The sequence below is a fragment of the Netta rufina genome (assembly GCF_964035555.1).
Source record: "Netta rufina genome assembly, chromosome: Z".
In the NCBI taxonomy this organism is placed as follows: domain Eukaryota; kingdom Metazoa; phylum Chordata; class Aves; order Anseriformes; family Anatidae; genus Netta; species Netta rufina.
In genome coordinates this window covers 20,744,271-20,768,216 of record NC_140126.1, presented here as the reverse complement: position 1 = coordinate 20,768,216, position 23,946 = coordinate 20,744,271, and the positions used below count along the sequence as shown (strand labels likewise).

Here is a 23,946-nt window from a genome sequence, read left to right as displayed (position 1 = left end):
TTTGTTATTCTAGAGTTTGTCATAGATCTGCACGGTATAAAGGAGCCCTGGCCCTACTAATGAGAGGCAGGATGCTGGTGATGCCAAGAAATATATAAGTGACAGTGCCTGTGGTATTCAAACTATGCATAACATAGGGCAATGCATCAAAAGATGTCTAAAATTTCAGAATCCTGTAAACAAAGTACATGCAGCCATAGAATAGTCTCTACAGTAAAACAAGCAGACTTCACAGCACCAATCAGGCCAACTTTCAATGGTGAAAAAATACAGAACAGTAGAAAAGGAGGATGTTGTTCTAAAATTAAGAACAAGCTAAATCAATTTTTTTTATTATTATTATTCACTTTTTTTTGTTATTAAGCATTCCATCCATTACCCTGGAGTTGCCATTCTTCAAAGAGCTCCTCTGTTCAGTACTGATTGGCAACAGCACACAGCTGTCAGCTACCAAGTCAGACACTATAATATGACACTATAATATTTCTAGTATAGAAAATCAAACATCCCACAGTCATTTTTTCACAAGTTTTGTAAGCAAACAAAAGCTTTGCAAGCTTGCACAAAGAAGCCAACAAGCAATAGAACTGCAGCCATTTTGCCCAAATCATCCAATTCCTTGCACTGTAAAAAAAAATCTAACACTAAAACTTAACTATTCCTAATAGTGCGCATGGGAGGGGCTCAGAATTACTTAAGGAAGAGTTGAACTGTTTTGAATAAGTTACTCACCACGCGATTTCAGATATATTATTAAAATGACAATGGTCCCAAGAAATATCTGAGGACAGACTGTGGCTTAAAGAAGAAAATACAGATGTTCAGACTCCAGTTGGTTTTAAGACTATTGGGGTAAGGCACCCCAACCCACACCATTTGGTTCTGTACTTGAACCTAATTAAATTTAGTTTCAAAAAAAAAAAGTAGAAATAAAAAAGGTTTTCAGGCTACTGCTTCATGCAGCTTGGTGAACTGCAGAACAAAGTGTTGTTCTTTCAGTATACAGGAAAACCTGCAACTGAAAATGGGCCATAGGTGGCTTGTCATGGGTTTTATATCATGAAAAAAATAATTCTCTTATTGAAGGATGAGTCTGGAAATGAAGAAGTGTCAGAGCAGGGAGGGACAGTATTTTATTTTTATATAAACGAGGTAAGACCCTTGCAAAACCCTATTATATAAACCTGAGATAAAAGGACAACAGATGGGGTACCTCTGTGCACAGGTGATCTTAGAAGTACCAAAATAGACAACTTATTTCAAGTACACCTCGGACTGAAGTCTCCAGACAGCCCATCTGTATTATTATATATATCCTAATAGAGGTGGGTAGAAAGTGCAAGTTCTTTGACACAGCAATAATGCTTTTCTCTTTATTTGAAGAAAGCAGTGCACTCAGTGGGACTTACACATAACAAAGCAGCATCTCTTTTGTAATTTGTTGGTTAAGACCACTGTCCTTCTCTGGACAAGTAAAGTTCTTTTTAGAGTCAAGTTCAATGGTGAGTTTATACATCACCTGCTATTCTGGGAAATTAAAGCAAAAGCTGCAGGTCAATAGGAGGAGAACAAGCAGTATTAAAGAAAAAATAGGAATGCAAAATTTAAGTTGAGCAGTGGGATAATGGCCCTGGGGAGCCTGTCCCAGTGCCCTGGGTGCAGAACCTTTCCATAACCTCCAGCCTGACCCTCCCATCCCAGCTCCATGCCATTCCCTTGGGTCCTGTCACTGTCCCCAGAGAGCAAGGGGAAAGAGAGCTGTAAAATGACTGAGAAATGCAACACTGGAATTACGTATTTTGCTATCATTTTTGGTAGACAATCAAAGTGACAGAAAGTACTCCAAGTGCCTCTAGGGTCCCAGCTCCCTTCCCCACTACCAACCACCACCCATCTTCAACACCAAGTCATTAATGTCTTTGAAGGAGCCCCAGCACTATGGAAATGTTACAGTATGCTGTGAAGCCATCACTTCTCATCTGCTCTAAACTCCAAAGTTCCTGATTCAGCTCCCTTCTCTCTGGGAAACTAATGAGAAGCATTAAGTATGTGACGGTTATTATGCTGATGTGTCAGCACTTGCACTAACTGTATCTTTTGAAATAATACACTAACTTATCAACACAGCTAAAAGCCAAGAAATGAAAAGTAAGGCCTGAATATGAAATTATTCCTAAGTGTGCAGTAATTAAATTGCAGCTCTCAACATGCATTATCGAATTGCTCAAGGTAACGCTTCTATAGCTGCCTACAGCATAAAATGTTGGGCTCCAAGTATACAGGGAATTCTATACAGGAAAATGAACAATATTAATAGCTCATGCAGAATAAGAGAAAGCTTTAACCATAGGCAACAGCCAGATGAAAGCAGGATGTTTTCTCTGAGTAATTCAAAATTATGTCCAAGCCAAGTAAGTCACTCCATTTGACAATGTCAGATTTAACTTTGGAGTCCAGACTATTAATCAACATGTCAAAATAGAAGCACAGTAATTGCTTTGCCTGTAACACTGAGTAACTAGAAGCCTGGCTGAAGTACTCGACTGGCTGTAAAACTGAGTGTATACTAGGTTATAGCAACAAAATATCCATATCTATTGTCTACGTGGTTATTCATGGAATTTGCCATAAATTTAGGGACAGTCAAGAAAACCTGACTAAAAAAAAAAAAGGCTGAATTTAAAAAAAAAGACTGATTTTTTTTTCTCCTGTTACGGTACAGCTATCAGCTTCCTTTTAATACTTATAGCCAACTGGGCAAAATGCCTACCAGGGAAAACAACATGAAGTTGGTTCATTGTGTATATGCTTGTGGTTGTTCCACTGACTTCTCTTGGAAGAGCACCAGATGTAGCTTTCTGGTGGCAATAAGCCTATTTCTACAGCATCTTTGTAAACTGCCTGCCATCCTTTTTCCATCAAAGCATAATGTAGTGCAAAGCACCCAAGAGATGCACTGATTCAATGAACAAAGATGCACTCCCCAGAAAAGAAAAAAAAAGACTCATCTACATTAATCCTACTCAACTCAGGAGTCCCTCCTGAAGTTTTAAAGCTGCTTCATTCTCCAAAAGCAGGAATTACCTTTGTCTTTACTATCACTTAAAATAAAACATGGCTACACACAGAGCCAGAAACGCTGGAAGAGAGAGCCATAAATTCCTCATGCAATTCCTTTTTTTCAAAGCAAATTCAAAGCATCCATTTTCAAGTAAATTAATTTTATACATGACTAATGTCAGTATGACTACATTATATTAAGTTATCTTCCTGTTGGGCCTATATTAGACCAGTTTGTATGTTTTAAGATGTCTTTTTTGGACTCTTGTTTTACAACATGGCTAAATGTAATAAAAAGTCGCATGTGACTGTCATCTCCCTTTAACACATTTCACAAATGGGTACTACACAGTAGGAAATAAGCAAAAATAGTTTGCTGGTTTGGCTTTGATTTTTGTTTTTATGATTCTTATATTAAGTTCTTTACAATGTATCAACTTAAGTTTTACAGATATAATAGGAAAAGACACAAGAGGTCTTCACTATAGATTTACTTACGTAACTGCTTACTATCTTTATTCTTTTCTAGGGAAACCTCAAAGGAATACGAAAAAACATGAGGCCTATTTTTCTCCCTAAATAAGCAAATAAATAATCCACCCTTAACATGGTATGGGACATCCCTTTGGTAATTTCAGGTCAGTTATCCTGGCTGTGTCCCCTCCCCACCTCTTACCCACACACAGCCTACTGGACTTTGCAGGGAGCAATTGAGAGGATTCAGGGTAACTGGGCAATACCTTGTTCATTTTTTAGTACATGTGTGTGTAAGATACAATACAAATTCTTAAAACAGTTAAGAACAGTTAAATAGCATAGACTTTAAAGTACTAGGCTTGAATCAAGCAGTAAGACTCACTTGGGAAGGTGTACTTGTTAGCTCCATCTTTTCTTGGGATTTTTCTTTTGCCAGCCGTGCAGCTTCTTTGAATTCCTGAAATTTTTCCGCAAACTGAAGGTACATAAGTTTAAAAGGGAGAGAGAGAGAGATTGTAGGCGTGAAGTAGTTACTTTACATGCAGAACAGAATGCTGTACTTAACATTTTACAACATAAAATTCTGTCAGTGGAACTTGTTAATTTTTCTCCTTATTAGATACTTATCTGAGCAAGTTACACAGTGACATACCTTCCAGTACCTTTCAGACATAACATACTCCATTTAAATGGCACGAAAATTGAGATTTAACAAAGTTTCATCTGTTGCTGACAGTGTTAAAAAGAAAAAGAAAAAGACCCTCAGGTATGGCTAGTAATAGCGGTAAAACTGACTTACACATTGGCTTTCAGATTAAGATTTTACTCTCTTCCTCACAATGAATGATTGGGTTCTGAAGCCTACTGTGGTCACTACTCACTTCAAAAAGCTCCATTCTTTCCTAACTGATAAAACACTAATTTTTCCCCAAATTTCAACATTCATAATTCCAATAGCAAACTAAGAAATCAGCAGTGGGAATACTTAGTCAGGTCCATTTCTTGTAGTAACTGTCATGTGAAGCTTGATTTCTCTGCTACATGTACTTGTAAAGCAACAGTTTAGAAATACGTGCAGACTTAAGTTCCAGAGTTAAATCGATTTTAGCCTAGATTCTCTGGCCAGAAAAAACTTTGGCTCCATTGGTCTCAGCTTTACATTACACCAATTGCTGTAGCAGCCAAGCGCTCATTTTCACTTGCTACCACTTTTGTACAGAATATGATCTTACTACAATCAACTAAAGACTGAAATTATTTTGCAGAAACACTGGAGACCTTCATCAATAGCTTTTAAACTTCTCCAGCAACAGCATACAAAGGAGCTGTTTTGCACTGCATGTATTTAGAAAGATGAAGGCTATTTTTGTGTGACATAATCTTCTCAACTATTTTCAGTCAGAATTTCACTTGTTATCCAAGAAACAAAAAATCTTATTGTCTTTAAACTCCTGGTGTGCTATTAGTACTTGAGGAAGTATCAGTTTTCTCCTCCTGAATCCTATATTTCAGCTGGCAGGTTATTTAAAAGTATACACTTCCTGAATACAGAAGGAGACAAATGCCACGCTGAAAAACTAATCCAGCATCAAAAGAGGTCTTAGAATAGATGATAGAACTGGCAACAGATCCCCAGATCTATACGATACTCATTTAGGACTCAGAGATAGACCTCAAAATCTCACAGGTAGCCTATTATTTAAATAGATTTGAGGAACAGAGGACTGGTAAGTAGAATACATGACACCACTGATGTCTAGAACACAGGACTGAAGAAACACTAGGCAGTAAATATGATCTTCTGTATCACAGAAGAAGGTAGAAACTGTAAAAAAAAAAAAAAAAAAAAAAAAAACAACTACAGCAAACAAACAAATAGGCATTAAATATTCTGAGAAAGAGGCAACAAGGCTAATGTAGAGGAATTTTTCATAAATTTACTAGAATTCCTTGATACATTCATGTGACGTATTATAGCAATCTCTTGAAACAATCCCTAATTAACAAAGATAAGATCTTACGGTATGAAAATAAGGCTACTCTGGAGAATTAATAATCTAAGGAAAAGATGAAAAATTGTGGAAGGAGAATACCCATTATGACACTTTTGCCATATAACGTACTCTTAAATTACTCAGAATAAACAAGGTCAACTAGTTCAAAGGGATAAGAGACAGCAAATCTGAGGAGTATTTCTTCCCATACAGAAGAATACTATCAAGACTATCAAAATATTTTGGTACTTTATTTTATTACTTATATTTTATACAAACATTTGTATAAAATTTAATTTTAGTGATTAATTAAATAATTGTATATAGTAAATGATTATTAAATTATATAAAGTTTTGTTTATTTTAGATATATTATCTTTTATATTACTTATATTTTGGTTGAGAAATGAGCTTCCTTTTTCACTGAATATCATGAGACATTCTGCTCCTACTACACCAGCAAGAGGGACTGTAATAAGTGCAGTACTACTGTACTACTCTGAAGAGAATACTCTTCAAGATAGAGATCATCTTTCAAGTACCATTGACTTCTGCCTGACTTCTAACAGAACAATCTTGAAGTGAATTTGTGTTCTGACATATTGAGAAAAGGTCTAGTGAAGATAAACAAATGTTTAATTAATTTTCTTGTATTCTATTTGAATGTAAGGAATTGGTAACCATGCCTTACTTTTCCATCAAATATTCTCAGTCACAACTATCATACAGAAAGAGCCTACCATTGTTGCACTCTACACTAGTAATCAGTTTATGAGGACCAAGGTACATGAACCAAGTAGTCCAGAAGTCAGATACTTAATATGAGCTTTAGTATGAGCTTTGGAAGTGATCTGCTTGTTTAGAGAGACACAGCTAAGCAGACAATGATATATTGATAATATTGATATATGATAATAAATATTTTATTAGAAGTCCTGATTATGTTTCACTAGTCTTCTGAAATCACTCACAGACTAGTCTAAGTGTTTTGTGGTTGTTGGCTCCCTGGAACTTTTAATATTTCTCTGGGGCCCAGAAACACTACTGTAAAACAAATTACATGTAACAGGGCTGTTCACTTTGAGACTTCAACACAAATACAGAAAAACGTTCCAGGATCAATTTTAAGGCTACTTCTAGAAGCAACCTGTTTCTGAATAAAACCATTGATACAGTTTGTTAGCACCATTACTACCACTCAGTAGTACCTCCAGCCCTTAATTAGATTTCATGTCCTACAGTAGTAGGCGTATGAAAGAGTGCTCTGGTGAACATGACTACAATGTCATTGCATAGAAATGAGAGTTGGTAACTCGAGCAGACAGACAAGAAGGAAAGATAGATGTGATTTCTCTAAAACTACATAGCAGATTCATGGTTTCTAATTCAGCTTTTCTGATTCCAAAACCAGTACAGCTACCAGCTCCTGTGATTAAACAGGTTATGATCTAAATCGGTTTGGTTTTCCTCAAATACATCTTCATTAATTTTACAACACGAATATGAAAATTCTCACCTCTTAAATCAAGTAGAAATGATCAGCAACTTCTACTACAATCAAAATCATAGTTTGTAATTCCGATATAGTATACTACAATTTCCTGAAAATGTCCTGAGGATTCATCTTCCAAATAGGTCTGTGACTTGTTATTTTCCTCAACAGATTTGTGTATTCTTCATGAATCATAGCAATCTGAGTAACTGCTAATCAAACATGTTATTTGACAAAATATCTACTGTAGCTTTTCAAATAATTAGGCTAGATTCTTTGAAATATTAGCAAGAGTTATAACCAAATTGGTGAGCTTGTGCTTCTAGGACATACACACCAATTTAAATAAATGAGAAAGTTTCTAAGTTCACTGAGGCAATAATATACACAAATGCACATGCATATATACAGCATTAATACATTAATATCACTTAGAATTTTGTGGATTTGTGGTTCTTCATAGTAATGAAAGCTCTCTGATTATGAAATGAAGAAACCCTATAAGCATATCAGGTTGTCCAAACAAGGGAGATGTACTGGTTCTCTTTTTAATGATTTTTTTTTTTAGCAGGCCCATGCTTACCCCTTGGAAAGTGACAACTATTTTCTAAAGCGGGCAGGTCTGGTTTTTTTTTTGTGTGTGTGTGCGCGGTTGATTTTTGTTGTTATTGTTTTTGAAACAAGCCAACCATTATTCCTTACTTGAACATGTACTACCACTCCTTTTTATTGCATTTGGGTTTCCAGATCTTTGGTATATTTTGGTAAAACTTTCTTCTTATTTCTTCTTATATGTTCTTAAACGGAAAGTCCTTATCTAGAGAAAGATGATGTTGTACATGTTCATGGACTTACCTACTAAAGTAGGTATCAATAGCAAGAGGTATTGTAGAATTAGCACTCACAGGAACTATACCACCACTTTGAGAAAAACTCAAAGGGGGTTACTGCTTTCCTTGGATTAAAGCTGACTACCCTCCTGCATAACTAGACCAGATAAAGAAAAGCCATATTGGGCTCAGCTTCTTTACTAAATATTTCAACAAGAAATTTGTATTCGAACAAGAAAATGTATTTTTATTTTACATGGAATAGTTTTCCCACTAGCTTTACCTTAAGCCTACAGATGTTGAAATATTGGCAACAAGATGCACTACATAGCAGAAAAGACAAATGTGGCTTCAAAGACAAAAATGCATCTGAAGATTATCAACAACTTTTTTTTCTGGACTGTCTCAATATAGAAGAAACACTACTCTACTCTTTTCTCTACTCTACTTTTTTTTTGTCTACTCTTTTAAACTCTGTCATGAAAAACTGTAACAGAAGAAAAACTTTAAAATTGAGAAACCTAACTAATAATTAGAAGTCACAGAGAGCATACAGTGTGATAGCTTTAATCTCCCTCCTTTTCTCAATCAGTTAGAAAATTCACAGGTATCAAAATGTTAAAAACATATTGCCATCATGACCCGTCTTGTCTTTTACATTATAAGCACAGATACAGATTTTGTAAATTATTTGTAAATAACAACAGTTAGTCAAGATACAACCAGAAAGAAACAAATATTTTTAAGCTGTTTGATTGGCCAAATAGTTTCCATTGGTCACACTTACTTTTGACAGATGATGCTCAGATGAAAATCCCAAGCCATAGACTGTATTCGCTCTGCTGTCTGCCCATTGGCCAAACTTCTGGGATGTTTTAGTAAATGTCATGTTGGGGGTGATAGTGCTATTTATTATTGCCTGAAAAAAAAGTAAAAGTTTTTTTTAAAAAAAGTGTTTTTCTTTTGTTTGCTTCAGTTGTTTTTTTTTTGTTTTTTTTTTTTTTTTTTGTTGTTGTTGGTTTTTTTTTTTTTTTGGAAGACTACTTGTAACTGAAACTACCAACACTATAGTCAATTTTCTGTGTACATTGAATGAAACAAACTAGCAACTAGGGAACGGTCTTCTAATTCAACCACAGCTAAAACTATGAAAACATATTGGCATACTTTCTGAAAAAGACGAGCAAAAGCTGGAGGGATACTTGTTTGCAACTACAAGTAGTGATTTAATAAGTCTAAAAAGAGCCCATTAAAGCATCCACATAGGCTAAGGCGATCTGAAGAAAAGAACTAGCAAAGTTTTTGTTTTCTTTTTTTGTTTTGTCTCACTGGCGTGTGTCCTTGTTCCCTAAGGTAAGGCCTCTGAAGTTCATCTGTTGTAATCCCCACTATTGCAAATACAACTCTTACCAGAAAACATGCAATTAATCAAGAAGCACGATTTCTTTTTAAGCTTTTGTATTGCAAGAACCTGTTTCTTCTCCGCACACACACACAAACATTGCTAACCATGACAGGGTCATACAACTACAGAAGAGCTACTACTTCATATTTTTCTCCTCTTGTTCTTATGTACAGGATGGAAGACACACACATGTTCCAGCATAAAATTTATTCTCGTGTAAAGAAAAATACAACTTTTAGATGATATGCTGGTTCCACTAAAGCCAGCTGAAGTTTAACCATCGATTTCAACAGTATTTCCATCACAATAAACTTTGTCTAACATTTGAAATCTGTTATATGGAACTATTTGAACAGTTGACTTGAAAGTATGCCTGGATAGTCTTATGACACCAATGAGTTCAATTTAACTAAAGTACTGACAGTTACCACAGATTATAACCAATGTAAATAAGAAAGACTAGTCATAAAGCCAAAGACATGCATATTAAAGTGAAATGGACGTATGCTTTCTATGCATCTGGCACTATCAAGAGTTTCAACTGTATTTGTGAAACAAATAACATCCCTTTTCATAAAAGCATAGGTCAGCATGTGCTTTTTAATAATGACATGAGAGAAATTTTTTATAAAGAACATCCTTAAAACTTCATGGAAAATTATATATACTGTGAGCAGAAAACAATATAGAAAAAAATCTTTATGTTAGCAAAAAGCAGGTTCGAAACCACCTGATGAAGCAGACTAGGTACAAGTCTATGGGGTTTGATGACATGTATCGCAAGGTCCTAAGGGAACTGCCTCTCTCCAGCACATTTGAAAAGTCCTGGCAGTCAGACTGGAAAAAGGGAAGTATCACTCCTGTATTTAAAACAGGTAGAAGGAAGAGCTGCGGTACTAATGACTAGTCTGCCTCACCTCTGTGCCTGGAAAGAACATGGAGCAGAGCCTCCTGGAAGCAACGTTCAGGCACACGCAGGACAAGGAGCTGCTCCAAGACATCCAGCACAGCTTCACCAAGGGTAAATTGTGCCCAACCAACGTGGCGGCCTTCTGGGATGGAGTGACTGCAGCAGTTGACAAGGGAAGACCAACCAAAGTCATCTACCCAGACTTCTGCAAGGCCTTTGACATGGTCAGCCGTGAAATCCTTCTCTTTAAATTGAAGAAAGAAGGGCTTGAAGGCAGCACTACTCGGTGGATAAGGAACTGGCTGGATGGTCACAGCCAGACAATTGTGGTCAACAGCTCAATGTCCACGTGCAAATCAGTGACAAGTCATGTCCTTCAGGGATCTGTCTTGGTACATGTGCTGTTTACTGTCTTCACCAATGACACTGACAGTGGGATCAAGTACATCCTCAGCAAGTTTTCAGGCAACACCAAGCTGAGTGTTGCAGTCCATACAACAAGAGGAAGGGATAAAATCCAAAGGGACCTGGACAAGCTTGAAAAGTGGACCCAGGTGAACAGCCACCATCCACATCAAATTTTGTCTGAATTCTACAGGCCAACCCTGAAAAATTATCAGCTGAAGTGCTAGCAAAGCCTACAAAGAGCTTCCAAGCATATATGCTGATTATCAGACGAAGTGGTAGAGAAGAGCAATGTGAGTAAACTCACAAGAACCTGCAAGCAACAGGCAGGTTGAAAGCCTGAGGACTGGAATCTGATACAGTGACTGCAAACTAACCTAATGGAAAACCTTGGAAGAACCAACCAGTTTTCAGCTGATGCTGCTCACTGCTTCAGCTGACCACAGGGTTGGCTACATAAAAGAAAATCCAGGAACAGGCTGCATAGATCAGGATGTGATATCAGTTCTTACAGCAGTCTGCATCTAGGTTGGGTTACCTAACTTGCCTCCTTCCATTTGGTAGGAAGAAATACTTCAGAAAAAATAATTGCACTGAGAAGGAGTTGCTGTTATTCTGCCCTTTGTCTTCCAACAGAGAAAAATAAGTATGCTCCACTCCAGCAGACAGCATTAGTCTGCAGATAGCAAGTTTATCACTGGGAAGATTACACTCAGATCCCACTGATATAAAGACAAATCCTTTCATTAGAAACACCAAATTTAAAAGAAAATCAAGGCTTTCAGTTCTTTCTGAATTAAAAGCATTGCTGTGCTCAATCTCTCATGCTAAATGAATTATGCCTGAAGTGTGCATGCTAGAGCATTCTACAGATACAGCTGCTGTTAGCCACTTCTGGAAATACTAGATTTGATTCCCTCAAACCTTCAGCTTAAAAAAAACTCAATTTTTAAATTATCATTTATAATCAAACCTGTCTTGTCTACTTAAATAGGTACTGTTTTTAACTGCTCTCCTCTATGCCATGAGATTTCACTGTACAGTCACCAATATAACAAATGTCAAATATTTCATCAATCTTTTAAGAATGTTGTTAGTCTAAATGTACAAGAATATCTTAAAACAGAACAGAGTCAGTCTGACAGGCAGACATTTAGCTTTTGAAGAAAACTGATTTTGTTATCTTTAGATTTGGTTGGAATAACAAAATAGCTTTCATGTTTTCCTTTCAAATGAGTTTAGCTGTGAGAAAATAGGGCATGTGTTTAACTAAGCTGTTCATTTTACTGACAACAAACCCAACACCTGCAAGAAAAACAGCAGCAGCGGCGGCAGTCAAGTATGATTTTATCTTGTGCTAAAGATGATGCCAATAATAGTTAAAACACAAAGCACCTTTGAAGTTCTTCAAAACCATCACTGAAGACCTAGGCTAATAGGTCTTACTTTAAACCTGAATTTATCATTAGAGAGATTATCAATTTAATCTGACTTTAGCTTATTTTAAAGTCTTTAAAATGTAAAGATCACTTATTGCAATAACACTGAAGGCCAACTTGACTCAGAAATATTACATGCATAGCTTATGGAATCTATGGACTACTATTTTCCAGAGTCATCTTTCGTTTTAGATTAGCAGAAATTACTGTATTTTTTTCTAATTTTGCATCTGTGAAAACAGTATCACAACGTTAACTAGTTCTGTAGGAACCACTTATTTTCCTTTCTTAGTGACTGCAAGAGACTGAATGGAAAAGACAGAGGGGTTATGGGAATAATCTTAGTGTCTGTCTATATTGTTACTGAAGAAATAATGGAGGCATCCTTCTACAACCTAGGAGAAAAAACAAAACACTAAGACACAGGAAGATATGAAGTGACTATATAATTAATGAGATCTGAAAGCCTTAGCAACAGCTTCTCGATGTTGTCATGTTGTGTTGCATAAGAGATTTCATTTTTCAGGCTTCCTCTTGATTCTTTGATTGTGTGAGGAAAAGGTTGCATAAAAGACATTTACTTGAGGTCACACAAATCAGCCTTAAATTCTATCAGATTACTTGCATCAGGATATCCCTGACATCAGTGTCAGAGATCCAGATACTGAATGTGACTATAAAACATGGCCTGTTTACTGAACACTATGGTGCTTACCAGAGACAAGTCAGAGGGAGATGCATTATTTCTTGTATGAGGTATTTTAAGAGAAGACAGTATCTTCAGTAAACAAGATTACACAGAAGCAGGACATCAGTGAACAGGCTTTAAAAGTGCATAACCTATGTGGACTGAATAATAACACATCCTGTGGAATTACTCCTCAAAGGACTCATAAAGGAACAGTTAAGTCTACCTAAATACTAGCATTAACCCAATTATTTGCCCAGCTATGCTTTGTTTTACATAAGCATTAATTTACAAGCTAAAAATGATTGATTTCACACAATTTTGAGAAGGAATAAAGTTGTTTGGATGAGTTATGCTTGGCTGCTGCTTCACCCAGTTTATATGATACATTTATTTACTGCATCTGTGAAAAAAATAAATAGAACTTGTTTCTGTAGGACCTATCTCAGTTGAATCTGGCTCACATAGCAATTGATATGGAATAAGGAAAAAAAAAAAATCCTCTCACAAAACACACCAAGGATCTCCACAAGCAAATTCAAGTGGATATCTGAGATGTATGGTAGAATTTCTCAGAGGTGAGTAAAGATCACGTCTTACAAACATCATGTTTTCAAGCAGAAATATTTAATCATGTTCTGTCAGTCAGTACAGAAGTTAAGTTTTATCCAGCAAACCTACTGAAACTGAGAAAAAATAAAGAAATTATGTGCCTCATGTATTTTTTCCCTTTAAAGCAGCACCAAAACTTCCTTGTTTCAAGGTACTCTGAGAATACAATCAAAGAATCGTCCCAGTTACTAATTCAGAAAAACAAATTCAATTAAAGACAGGTATGGAAAATAGCTCTCAGAGAAGGTATCTCTGCACTCTGATTTGAAACATCCAGCTTCTGGCAGGATAAGCAGTCTAAGATATAACTCCAGATATTCTTAAAAATGCTTATGCTCCTTAAGAGCTGCAGAAGGTTTTGCAGAGGGTGAAGTTTTGCTAATGCTCTTTCAGTTACCCTAAGGGAAGAGGAAGGACCTAAAGAGCAGAAAGAGACAGGGATGGTAGAAGTAGGATTATCAGTCAAATCAAGTATCTTTCTCTTGCAAGCTTTCCTTTCTACAGTCTAGATGGACATGCATTTCAGTTGCTATCACTTGTTGAATAACTGCTCAGCACCTAAGCCACTGTAGCTGAGCAACCACATGCACTTCATTCTCTCCAACATACAAACCCATAAGGTGCTATAAACCTCGACAGTACTATGTCTTCCAAGAAAATAATGTTGGATAATCTATTTAATCCCCTTGAGGGATGAGTGCTGCAAAACCAACATAGTTTGACAAGTGTTTCTGGCAGCTGACAACATGCAAGTTTGAGACATTTTCAATGTAAATTAAGAAAAAAATCTTTATACAATTTCAATTCAAAAATCAAAGATGGAGAATTAATTTACATTTTCTTAATCCTTTGCCAGTTTCACACTTGTGTGACCGACAATATAAGGCATTATAGGCTCAGAAACTAGTAGTGTTACTGCCATACAACTACATGTATGCTATATATCACAATCACGAATGCTTTATATTTATATTTAGCTCTTCATACATACATTTTATATGCACAGATATACACATATATTAAAAATATAAGACCATAATTAGAAATAAAAAAAATCACTGGGAATTGTGCCACAAACCTCTTGAAAGTTCTTCCACACGTGCCCCTGCTATTCATCTGTGTATGTTTCAGAGCAGTGTTGTGATAGCTAAAACAATGGGTCTGAATCATGATTGTGATCCTCGATTTTAGTCAGATACATAATACTTGGTATGAAAACATTATTAACAATGCAGCGATCAGAGAGTAAATTAAGTGACAGACCGCATTATCAATACACTTTGCCAATAGTACTGTACATATAAAGGAAATGCTGCAGTAGAAAAAGAGCAAGTAAACAAAAACTCAGCAGTCATATTGCAAGAAGTGCAGCTTTAGACAAAGGCAAAGGGACTCCAGTGGATATCAGAAGGGTTTTGTAAACTGCAGATCAGCTTAGGTGCTTCAGATTACAACTAGCAGCCTCCATTTCATACAGCATCTAGCCCCAGTCCAAAAGTATTTTCTAAATGGTCACACAAAAGGTATCTTAATTATCTGACAGAATGAATAATCATTGGAAAAAAGGCTGGGAAAGGAAGAAAAAGTATGAATTAAACTCTGAGACATTTTGCCAAACTTTTATGGCAGTCTCAGTCACCAAAAGAGGTATTCACAATGATCCTTGACAAAAAACTCCTACAAACTTCTGTATGATAGAAATTCTTTCCCCCACTAAAATAGAAATACTCTAGATATTCTTAAAAATGCAGAGTAATGCTTTTCAGCTTTCAACAAATAGCCAAGAAATCTCTGTGAATACTACTATGCTTTACCAGTGTTTTAGTTCCAACCATCATGAATTGACACACCCCCAGAAGCTGTAAGTGATGTACCTTGAAAGAATTACAGCTTTCCATTACACTTTGTATATCTTTAGTGATCTTATTGCTGAAGTTTCTGACATAATGCTTGTAAAGCTACTGTTCTTATACCCACTTGGGTAGAACCTATGCAACAGTCAAGCTTTTACCCCAAATCCTCTAAATTATTACATTAATATTTCTTACAACAGCAGCTCAACACATTATTTTTCCTAACTTAGAAAAAAAAAAAGATAACCCTCACCTAAAGGCCAACCCAAATGAGTTTCTATAAAAGCTTACTATGGAGAGTCACATTCTATACTTCTAAAAATTGAAGACTAGGTAACAAAGAAGTATCTACTGAGAGATTACAGGCACTGAACAGATCTCTTTCATAATGCTGAAGCCAATGATATTGACAGCGAAATAAAAAGAGCTTATTGTAACACCCTGTGCTTTTTACTACACCTCATGGGGAATGTTTTTTTTAGACAGCTCAATATTAACTAAGTAGCAGGTCATCGTTAACTTCAGCAACAGATTTATCAAAATAAATATGAACACAAGTAAAACACTTTTTCAGTGAACACTGAAAACATCTAGTGAAACAATATAACAATTTTAGCACATCACTAATGCTAGAAGTATCTAGAAAGATACATGAAGGATGTCAGACTAGAAAATTACAAAAATCAATCAGCATGCAAGTTCTCCAAAATAAAATCTACCTTGGAGCCATCCAAACTGATTATCCTGTAGACATTTCTTGTGCTGTCATAGAAGTAGGACACAGTAACAGCATGCTTGCTGGTGGGAACCCAGTTCTTCTTAGTGTTTGGGTCAATCTGGAAGACATGAGCTCGGGTGCTGAAGATGGGTTGTTCCCTGAAGAACAGAAAGTAGAAGTCATTAATTTGATAGGGAAGTAACTTATATGCAATAACATTATCTAACAGTTGTGCCGACTGAGATATTCGTGTTTCACTTTGCTCAGTATTTTTCCCCAATAACTTTTTTTGTTGCTACAAACAGCAAATAAAGAGCATTAACATACATACGCAAGCAAAATGTAAGCCTTCTGCAGCGAAAATGGACACCTAGCTGTACAGTCAGATAAAGACACCTCTAAACATACATTCGGCCCTGTCCCATCCACTTCCCTCCCCTCCTATCACCTTCCACCTATCCCGCTAAGCTGCCACTGATACACGTGTAAAACTTCATCTCATTTCACTGCACATTGCAGAAAGTGTGAAACTGAGTGCTTATCTTCTCAAGTCTTTTAATACTCTGGTTTTTCAAATACATTTTATGGCCATAATCTGAAACTGAAATGGCTAATTCAAGGTGATTGCTCTAAAACTGACATTAACTAGGATCAGGAACATTATAATTGTTCTGAAAGCCTCACTCTTTAAAACTTTACACCTCAATGTTTTCACAGAAACACTAAGTATGTGTAACATACATTGTTCAAAGTTAACTGTTTAGCAAATAAAATTATGTAACTGAGAAGTTACTTTCAAACGTTAAACATACTTTTCCTCATGATCACTATCAAGATATGTGGCATGGGAGTACCATCGGGATGCTGCCCAGGCTGGTAAGGAAGAGATAAAGAAAGACAAGGCATAGCTAGAGTTGAACATGGCAAGGGATGCAGAGAATCATAAGAAGGGATTCTATGGGTACATTAGCCAGAAAAGGAAGACTACCTCTTGACCACCTGATGAAATTGAACAGGCACAAGCCTAGGGGGTCTGATGACATGCATCTCAGAGTCCTGAGGGAGGTGACTGATGGAGTTGCCATGCCTCTCTCCAGCATATTTGACAAATCCTGACAGTCAGATAAGTCCCAGTGACTGGAAAAAGGGAAGTATCACTCCTGTATTTAAAACAGGTAGAAGGAAGAGCTGCGGTACTAATGACTAGTCTGCCTCACCTCTGTGCCTGGAAAGAACATGGAACAGAGCCTCCTGGAAGCAACGTTCAGGCACACGCAGGACAAGGAGCTGCTCCAAGACATCCAGCACAGCTTCACCAAGGGTAAATTGTGCCCAACCAACGTGGCAGCCTTCTGGGATGGAGTGACTGCAGCAGTTGACAAGGGAAGACCAACCAAAGTCATCTACCCAGACTTCTGCAAGGCCTTTGACATGGTCACCCGTGAAATCCTTCTCTTTAAATTGAAGATTTGAAGGCAGCACTACTCGGTGGATAAGGAACTGGCTGGATGGTCACAGCCAGACAATTGTGGTCAACAGCTCAACGTCCACGTGGAAGTCAGCAACAAGTCATGTCTCTCATGGGTCCATCTTATGACCAGTACTATTTGATATAATCCACTACCAATGACACAAAACAGTGGGATTGAGCATGTCCTCAGGAAGTTTTCAGGCAACATCAAGCTGAACGGTGCAGTTGACATGACAGAAGGAAAGGATACCATCCAGAGTGACCTGGACAGGCTTGAGAACTGGGCCCAGATGAACCTCACAAAGTTTACCAAATCATGAAGGCCCACAACTTTGATCAGGGCAATCCCAAAAATGAGTACAGACCAGAGGATAAATGGATGGAAAGCAACCACATGGGGAGGAACCTGGGAACGACAGCAGATGAAGAGCTCAACATCGGCCAGCCATATGAGCTTGCAGCCAACCAGAAAGCCAACCATATACTGAGGTACATCAAAAGCAGCGTGGCCAGCAGGGTAAAGGGAAATGACTCTGCCCCTCTTCTTTGCTCTCATGAGACCCCACCTGGAGCCCTGCATCCAGGTCTGGGGTCCCCAGCCAAGACAGACATGGAGGTGTTGGAGTGGGTCCAGAGAAGGGCCACAACGATGATCAGAGGGCTGTAGCACCTGTCCTGTGAGGATAGGTTGAGGGGAGTTGGGATTGTTCAGACTGGAGAAATGAAGGCTACAGGCAGACCTCATTGTGGTCGTTTCATAATTAAAGGAGTATTGTAAGAAAGACAGAATTTTGACAAGGGCCTGTAGTGATAGGACAAGGGGGTAGTGATTTTAAACTAAAAGAGGCAAGATTTAAGTTAGATATAAGGAAGAAATTCTTCACTCAGAGGGTGATGAAGCACTGGAACAGGTTGTATGGAGAAGCTGTGGATACCCCATCTGGAAGTGCTCAAGGCCAGACTGGACAGGGCTTTGAGCAACCTGATCTAGTGAGACACATCCCTGACCATTGCAAAGGGGTTGGAACTGGGTTATCTTTAAGGTCCTTTCCACTATAAATTGTTCTTTGATTCTAGGCAGTATTGCACAGAAATCTATAAATATTTTAGTATTACTAAGATGGTTGTTACTTTGAATTTGACTCCACTTAATTGATAAATAGATTGCTGTATACTTCAGGGAATGTTTCCATCAACTCCCAAAGATATGAACTACCGAAATTTGAAGTTGGGTATAACTGTAGGTTTATTTATTTATTTATTTTGCTTTCTCCCATTTCTAGGACATGAATAAACATGTCTTTTGTCCCTGGCATCATCTCCCTTTAAGTAAGAGGCAAACTCTTAATACATTTTTCTGCCAAAAATAAAAGCAAAAGAAGAAATTAGGACATGGGGTAATCACAGTCAAAGGGTTTCAATCTGGCCTCATTATAAACAAGTACATGTGAACTCTTAGTAAGATTTCTAATTCTTGGAAGTGACAGCACTCAGGGCCAGCTGCTTTCAGTAGCAGAATTGTATTCTTCGGCTGTGAAGTTAAGATTTCTTGAAGCCGATCTGCCAGAATGTGTTCTCCTACACTGGGTGTTCAAAGGAGGAATATGGAATATGGAGGAATAGGAGGAATATGGAACAAACCAAAGACAGTATTGTTTCAGTGAGAGGTAAAGAAGAAGGTATACAGCCAAGGGATATCAATGCACTTGCTAGTCCTTCATACACTCAGCATCATTAATGTTCTCCTATACCACCCAGTTATCTGAGGTTGGCTGTCTGTTTTCCTGGCCCCAGTCCCTTGCACAAACAGAAAAGTTATGCAAAAGTGACTTTTATAGCCCTTTTGTTTTACATAATCTTTAAACTAATTCTTATAGCTCCTTTGAATGTCTATAATTACTTCCTCATATTTAAAATTTTGTTCTCATTTTCAATATTAGATGAAAATATCTTCCATGTATTTCCCAGTTGAGCATACCCAAATGCAATGTAATGCATATTACCATAATGCAACCAGTTCTTTAACACTGAGACCATTAAAAAAAAAGTCTTAGAAGCCATCCAGAATTATTTGGATGAAGGCTGACACTGGAAAGAGAAAATAATGGCCCTAACCACATTAACTAAAAAGACAAAAAAAGAACTGAACCTAAATCATAGATGTGTGGATAATGAATACACATTTGACCGGAACTGCTATTCAATTCTATCACAATACATCAGGATATCATACAACTGAGACATTCAAAACTAGTTATAGCCTTTTCTTTCCATGCTTTAACTAAAGCTAGATGTCTGCTGAATGACAAGCTGTCTAGTAGCAGAAACTGCTAAAAACCATGGCATAAAAGTATAAAGCGATTAGATAAATTATGATTTTGCCAGATTACTGGGGTAATTACAAGTTGTTTTTTTTTTTCAAACAAGGATGCTGAACTTCAGATGTCCCTAAAATTAGATTAACTAGAATAAGTTGTGACACTTGATGACGAACGTTTATACTGATTATTTCTTCACACAAATGTGAGTTACCTTACGTCTATAGGATAAAGAGTGTTATAGAATCAGTCACTAATCTGCCGCTATTGACCTTCAAAGCTGCTGTACAATTACATCACTTGTACTTTCATTTGGCAACACACGATAGAGCTACTTCAATTTTAGATTTGCTAAAACATTCAGATGCAAACATAAGTTAGTATGTAAAACATACAATATTTACAACATCAGTTAACCAATCTATACTCTGAGACTTTTTGTTATTCCATTATCCTCGCAGGACACGGTGCTCACCCAGTATGCAAGTTTAAATTAACTCAGCTGAAGTAGTTGTATTAAACAGGAGAACAGCTTCCTTTTTCTCTTGCTAAGAGCTCAGACATGCACAGTGTGCAAGTGTATATATACATAAAAACATATAAATGTACCTTTGCCAATAAAAACTACACGAGAAAAAACAACTTTAAGTAAAAATAATCCTGTGGAAACTGTAACTTTCTTACTCTTCCCTCTCTTTCTTTCAGCTTTCTCATATCATTCTTTCATGACCATGAGGTATTTAGTACTTAATAAAGGCACTAATAAGAACTAAGGCAAGAACTCATCACTAATTACAATGAGAAGTCATCCATTTTTCCAGAAATATCCTGAATAAGACAACAGACTAGCAAACTGTCACAGTAACACAGATCAACTATTACAAATGTTCGCTCAGGCACGGCAAAAACATTATAAGCCACTATGCTGCTGTTAATTTGCTTACACTGCAACATTACAATAGTTAAACAGACTGAAAAGCAGCAAGTGGTAAGTGCTCCTGGACTTAACTGGCAATGTGAGGACTAAAGAAGGATGATAAGCACCACTTAAGGAGGTAGCATCACACCTTTCTTTTTTTCCTGTCACTGATACACAAATCGATTTGTTGGTATGTGCCCTGTCCTTAGTTAGGTTTAGGAGACAAACCTGTGTCCTAACAGTTGAATGAACATGACTTCCAAGTTATTTTCACTGCTGAAGTATCTACATCTTCTCAATCTTGGGATTCTGTTTTAACTACTCTAAAAACTATAAGGCCACTGAAAAAAAAGGTGTGAACTTCTACAACATTAGCTGATGTCCTAGCTGCCTTCCCTTCCAGTGTGCATAAAACAAATAAAAAGACAAACAAAAAACCTCCCTCTACCTCATACTGAGCTAAACTGCCAGTGCTTTAGTAGTAGGGGTGCCACACCACATGAGAGGTAGTCAGGGATTGCTCTGTAGAGACACAAGAACAGAGATGAAGGACTAGAGAAAAAAAAAAAGCGGTAAAACCAAAAGGAAAGAATAAACAGGTCCATTATGATGGGGTCCTTCTACTCAGCTCAGCTAAGATAGCTCTAAAATACCCTAGTAACAGAAAGTCCGTGAGAATGAATGGTTATGTCCATCATCTGAACCATTTCTATTTTCCCAAATATGGATCTTAAACTTAACGCACATTAGAGAACCATATTTATCAAGACTGTTTTTGAGGAACATGGAGTTCATATACAAGACTTTTTTCAAGATTAGTCCAACAATAAATGCCTGGAGTTCCTTTTCAACACATCTGCAAGTTACACATAAAGCAGGATCTCACCCCTCAGATTTGTTTCAGAGGTTCTGAGGGAGACGATGCTACAAATATTCAAATAAAACAGGACAACATCCCTGTGCGCAGAAATGGAGGGGTACAGCCACGCACCGAGTTTCCTACCCACAACAAAGCTTGGACAAAAAGTGTACCGCCCTCAGCACATTGCAGTGATGCATACAGAAGACCATGCCATGTGGCAGCTTGCACACATGCTCTGGCAGTCCTGAGGACTGCAAGCTCTCTTGGTAGGCATCACACACAGTTTCACAGGCAGTAAGTCTGCACTAAGCTCTGGGCCACTGTACTACCTGTCATCCATGCCAATTTCTCTTTATCTCAGAAAGTGTGAATCTTCTACAAGATCTCTCACATGTTTGCTGGTTATCCTCAGATTTAGGTTAAGACAAAGACTTCTCTGCTTTTTCAAAATGACAGCATACCAAAACTACAGCTTTCTCCCAATGCCCTACTACAATCTTAAAAAAAAAAAAAAAACTCTCCCTGGCTTGTTCATAAAACTGCAGCAAGCTTTTGTTACTCTAAGCAGCTTCATGAGGGATCCCTGAAAAGAAATGAGAAAAGAGATTAACAGTGCAGCTACAGTCAAAACTAATTTGTCAACTATGGCATCCAAACATGACCAATGGTTTCTCATGAGTCTGCATCAACAGGCTCTGTAAACACAGAGCAAGAGAAAAATACAGAATTTTCCATAGTTTTAAAAATGCTGTGTGAATTCCTGAAGTCTGATAAACACTGTGTGCAGTAGCTTATGGGGATAGTATCACATAACATTGGCTTATTGTTGTATGGAAAACTGCTCTAAAATAAAATCTTTTTCTGGACAGAAGATGACTGTGACAATTGACATCTTGAAATAAGAATGAAGATTATAAAGTACTTGAAACATACTCAGTATACTTGTGAAATGAGTAAGTCCTAGGATTTTGCTTTCTATATTTTATACATGTACTAAGAACTTTATCATAAAATGAGTTTGAAATAGTAAGAAAAAAGTTACAATTTAGCAAACAGATCAAAATCCTCCATGCCACCAGTTATGTATCTAGTTTTACACTTGCATTCTTAAATTTACTTTTGCTGTTAGGTTTTGGGTTTAAGGCAGGCTTACTCACAGTCAAAGTTTAGGAAGTTGCTCTTAAAAGCTTGTTTTTCTGTATTCCGACATAAGTTAATACAATATATGCCTATTTACTTGTAGCATTCAGTGACTTACTTTATACAATATGCTTTATGACTACATAATTCTGCAGAGAGCAGTGCCTTCAAGCTATTTTCTAAACTGTTTTGTTCCCATTTAACGATCAGCTTTCAGTATTGGATCTTTGACCACTTCTGAGCCAGCATATCATCACAAGTAATAGCAGCAATTTGTCAGGAGTTGAGGGGAGAAAAATGGGCTAGAACATTTCATTAAACCTAAAAGGTTAAGGAAACAATACCTTTACCTGGGCCAGAAACATCGCCACATTGTGAGAATTTCAAGGATCTGAAGTTTCGACCAACTGAAGTGCTTCAGCTTGAAGTCAGATACTGTGCAGTACTTAACAGACATAAGACACGGGAAGCCAGAAGCAAATGATTTAGTTATCTGCTCATGTTTTCATTTCATGAAATTCACCTCCTGTCACAGGTGAACAAAAAGCAAGGTTTTGCTGATATGGGACAAGACATCTGCAAGGCCTGCTGGCTTAACCAGCTCTGGCCAGTTCTAACACTGTTTGCTTTTCCAAGCAAAAGTTATAGCCTGTGTTTGCAATACGCATTTAAAAAAATCTACAGTAGACATTCTGATGCAGAGTATTGCCTGTTTTTAGGCAGGAAAGGTCCAAAACCCAGCCTGTGGACTCCTGTCCCATTCTGTCCCCTCTATCTGTGCCTATGCTGCACAGTCTGTGCTAACTCCCATGCTCTTTCTTCTCCTCATTCACTCCAACATATGAACAAGGAAGTCTGAAAGATGGTACGAAACACAGCATGCTTTGAAATAATTACAATTCTTTGAAATTACAAATCAGACAGAAAATTCTAAATAATTATTCAAACATTCAGATTTTTAAAATTTCTTAGATGTCAAATAACTTTAAAAGATAATAGCAAACCTCCTCCTGAAATGATGAAACAGCTTCTAATATTGAAGAGTACATAAATAAACAAAAGCATTGCTGGACTCCCTTCTTAGTCAAACTGCATTGCACAACGGTGACACAGACTTTGAGTCATAGCTGGTTTTAGAATTCAAATTGATTTAGTAGCTTCAGTCCAGTGAATGGGAAATCACAACATGCTGCAAGTTACTTTAAGAGTTGTTTACTACTGGAAATGAGTCTATTATGGGTTTATTTGAAAAATATCTTACAGGAAAGGACTCCAGAGCAGTGGTATTACTTCTAGTGAAGATAGGCAATTATGGATTTGGTTTTGGCCCCAAATGCATGATAATATAAGGTG

General features: G+C 37.1%; 1 protein-coding gene across 1 annotated transcript in view; it reads right to left on the bottom strand.

Annotated features, from left to right (window-relative positions):
* Window positions 1–16,705, bottom strand: part of HOMER1 (homer scaffold protein 1) — a gene marked incomplete at both ends in the record, with an annotated part of 63,913 nt that extends 47,208 nt beyond the window's left edge. Inside the window, 4 exons of the mRNA XM_084305143.1 lie at window positions 3,920–4,012; window positions 8,641–8,772; window positions 15,885–16,178; window positions 16,685–16,705. Of these exons, the coding sequence (XP_084161269.1) occupies window positions 3,920–4,012; window positions 8,641–8,772; window positions 15,885–16,178; window positions 16,685–16,705 (540 nt within the window). The remainder of the gene's footprint in view (window positions 1–3,919; window positions 4,013–8,640; window positions 8,773–15,884; window positions 16,179–16,684) is intronic.
* Between the last annotated feature and the right edge of the window lie 7,241 nt (window positions 16,706–23,946).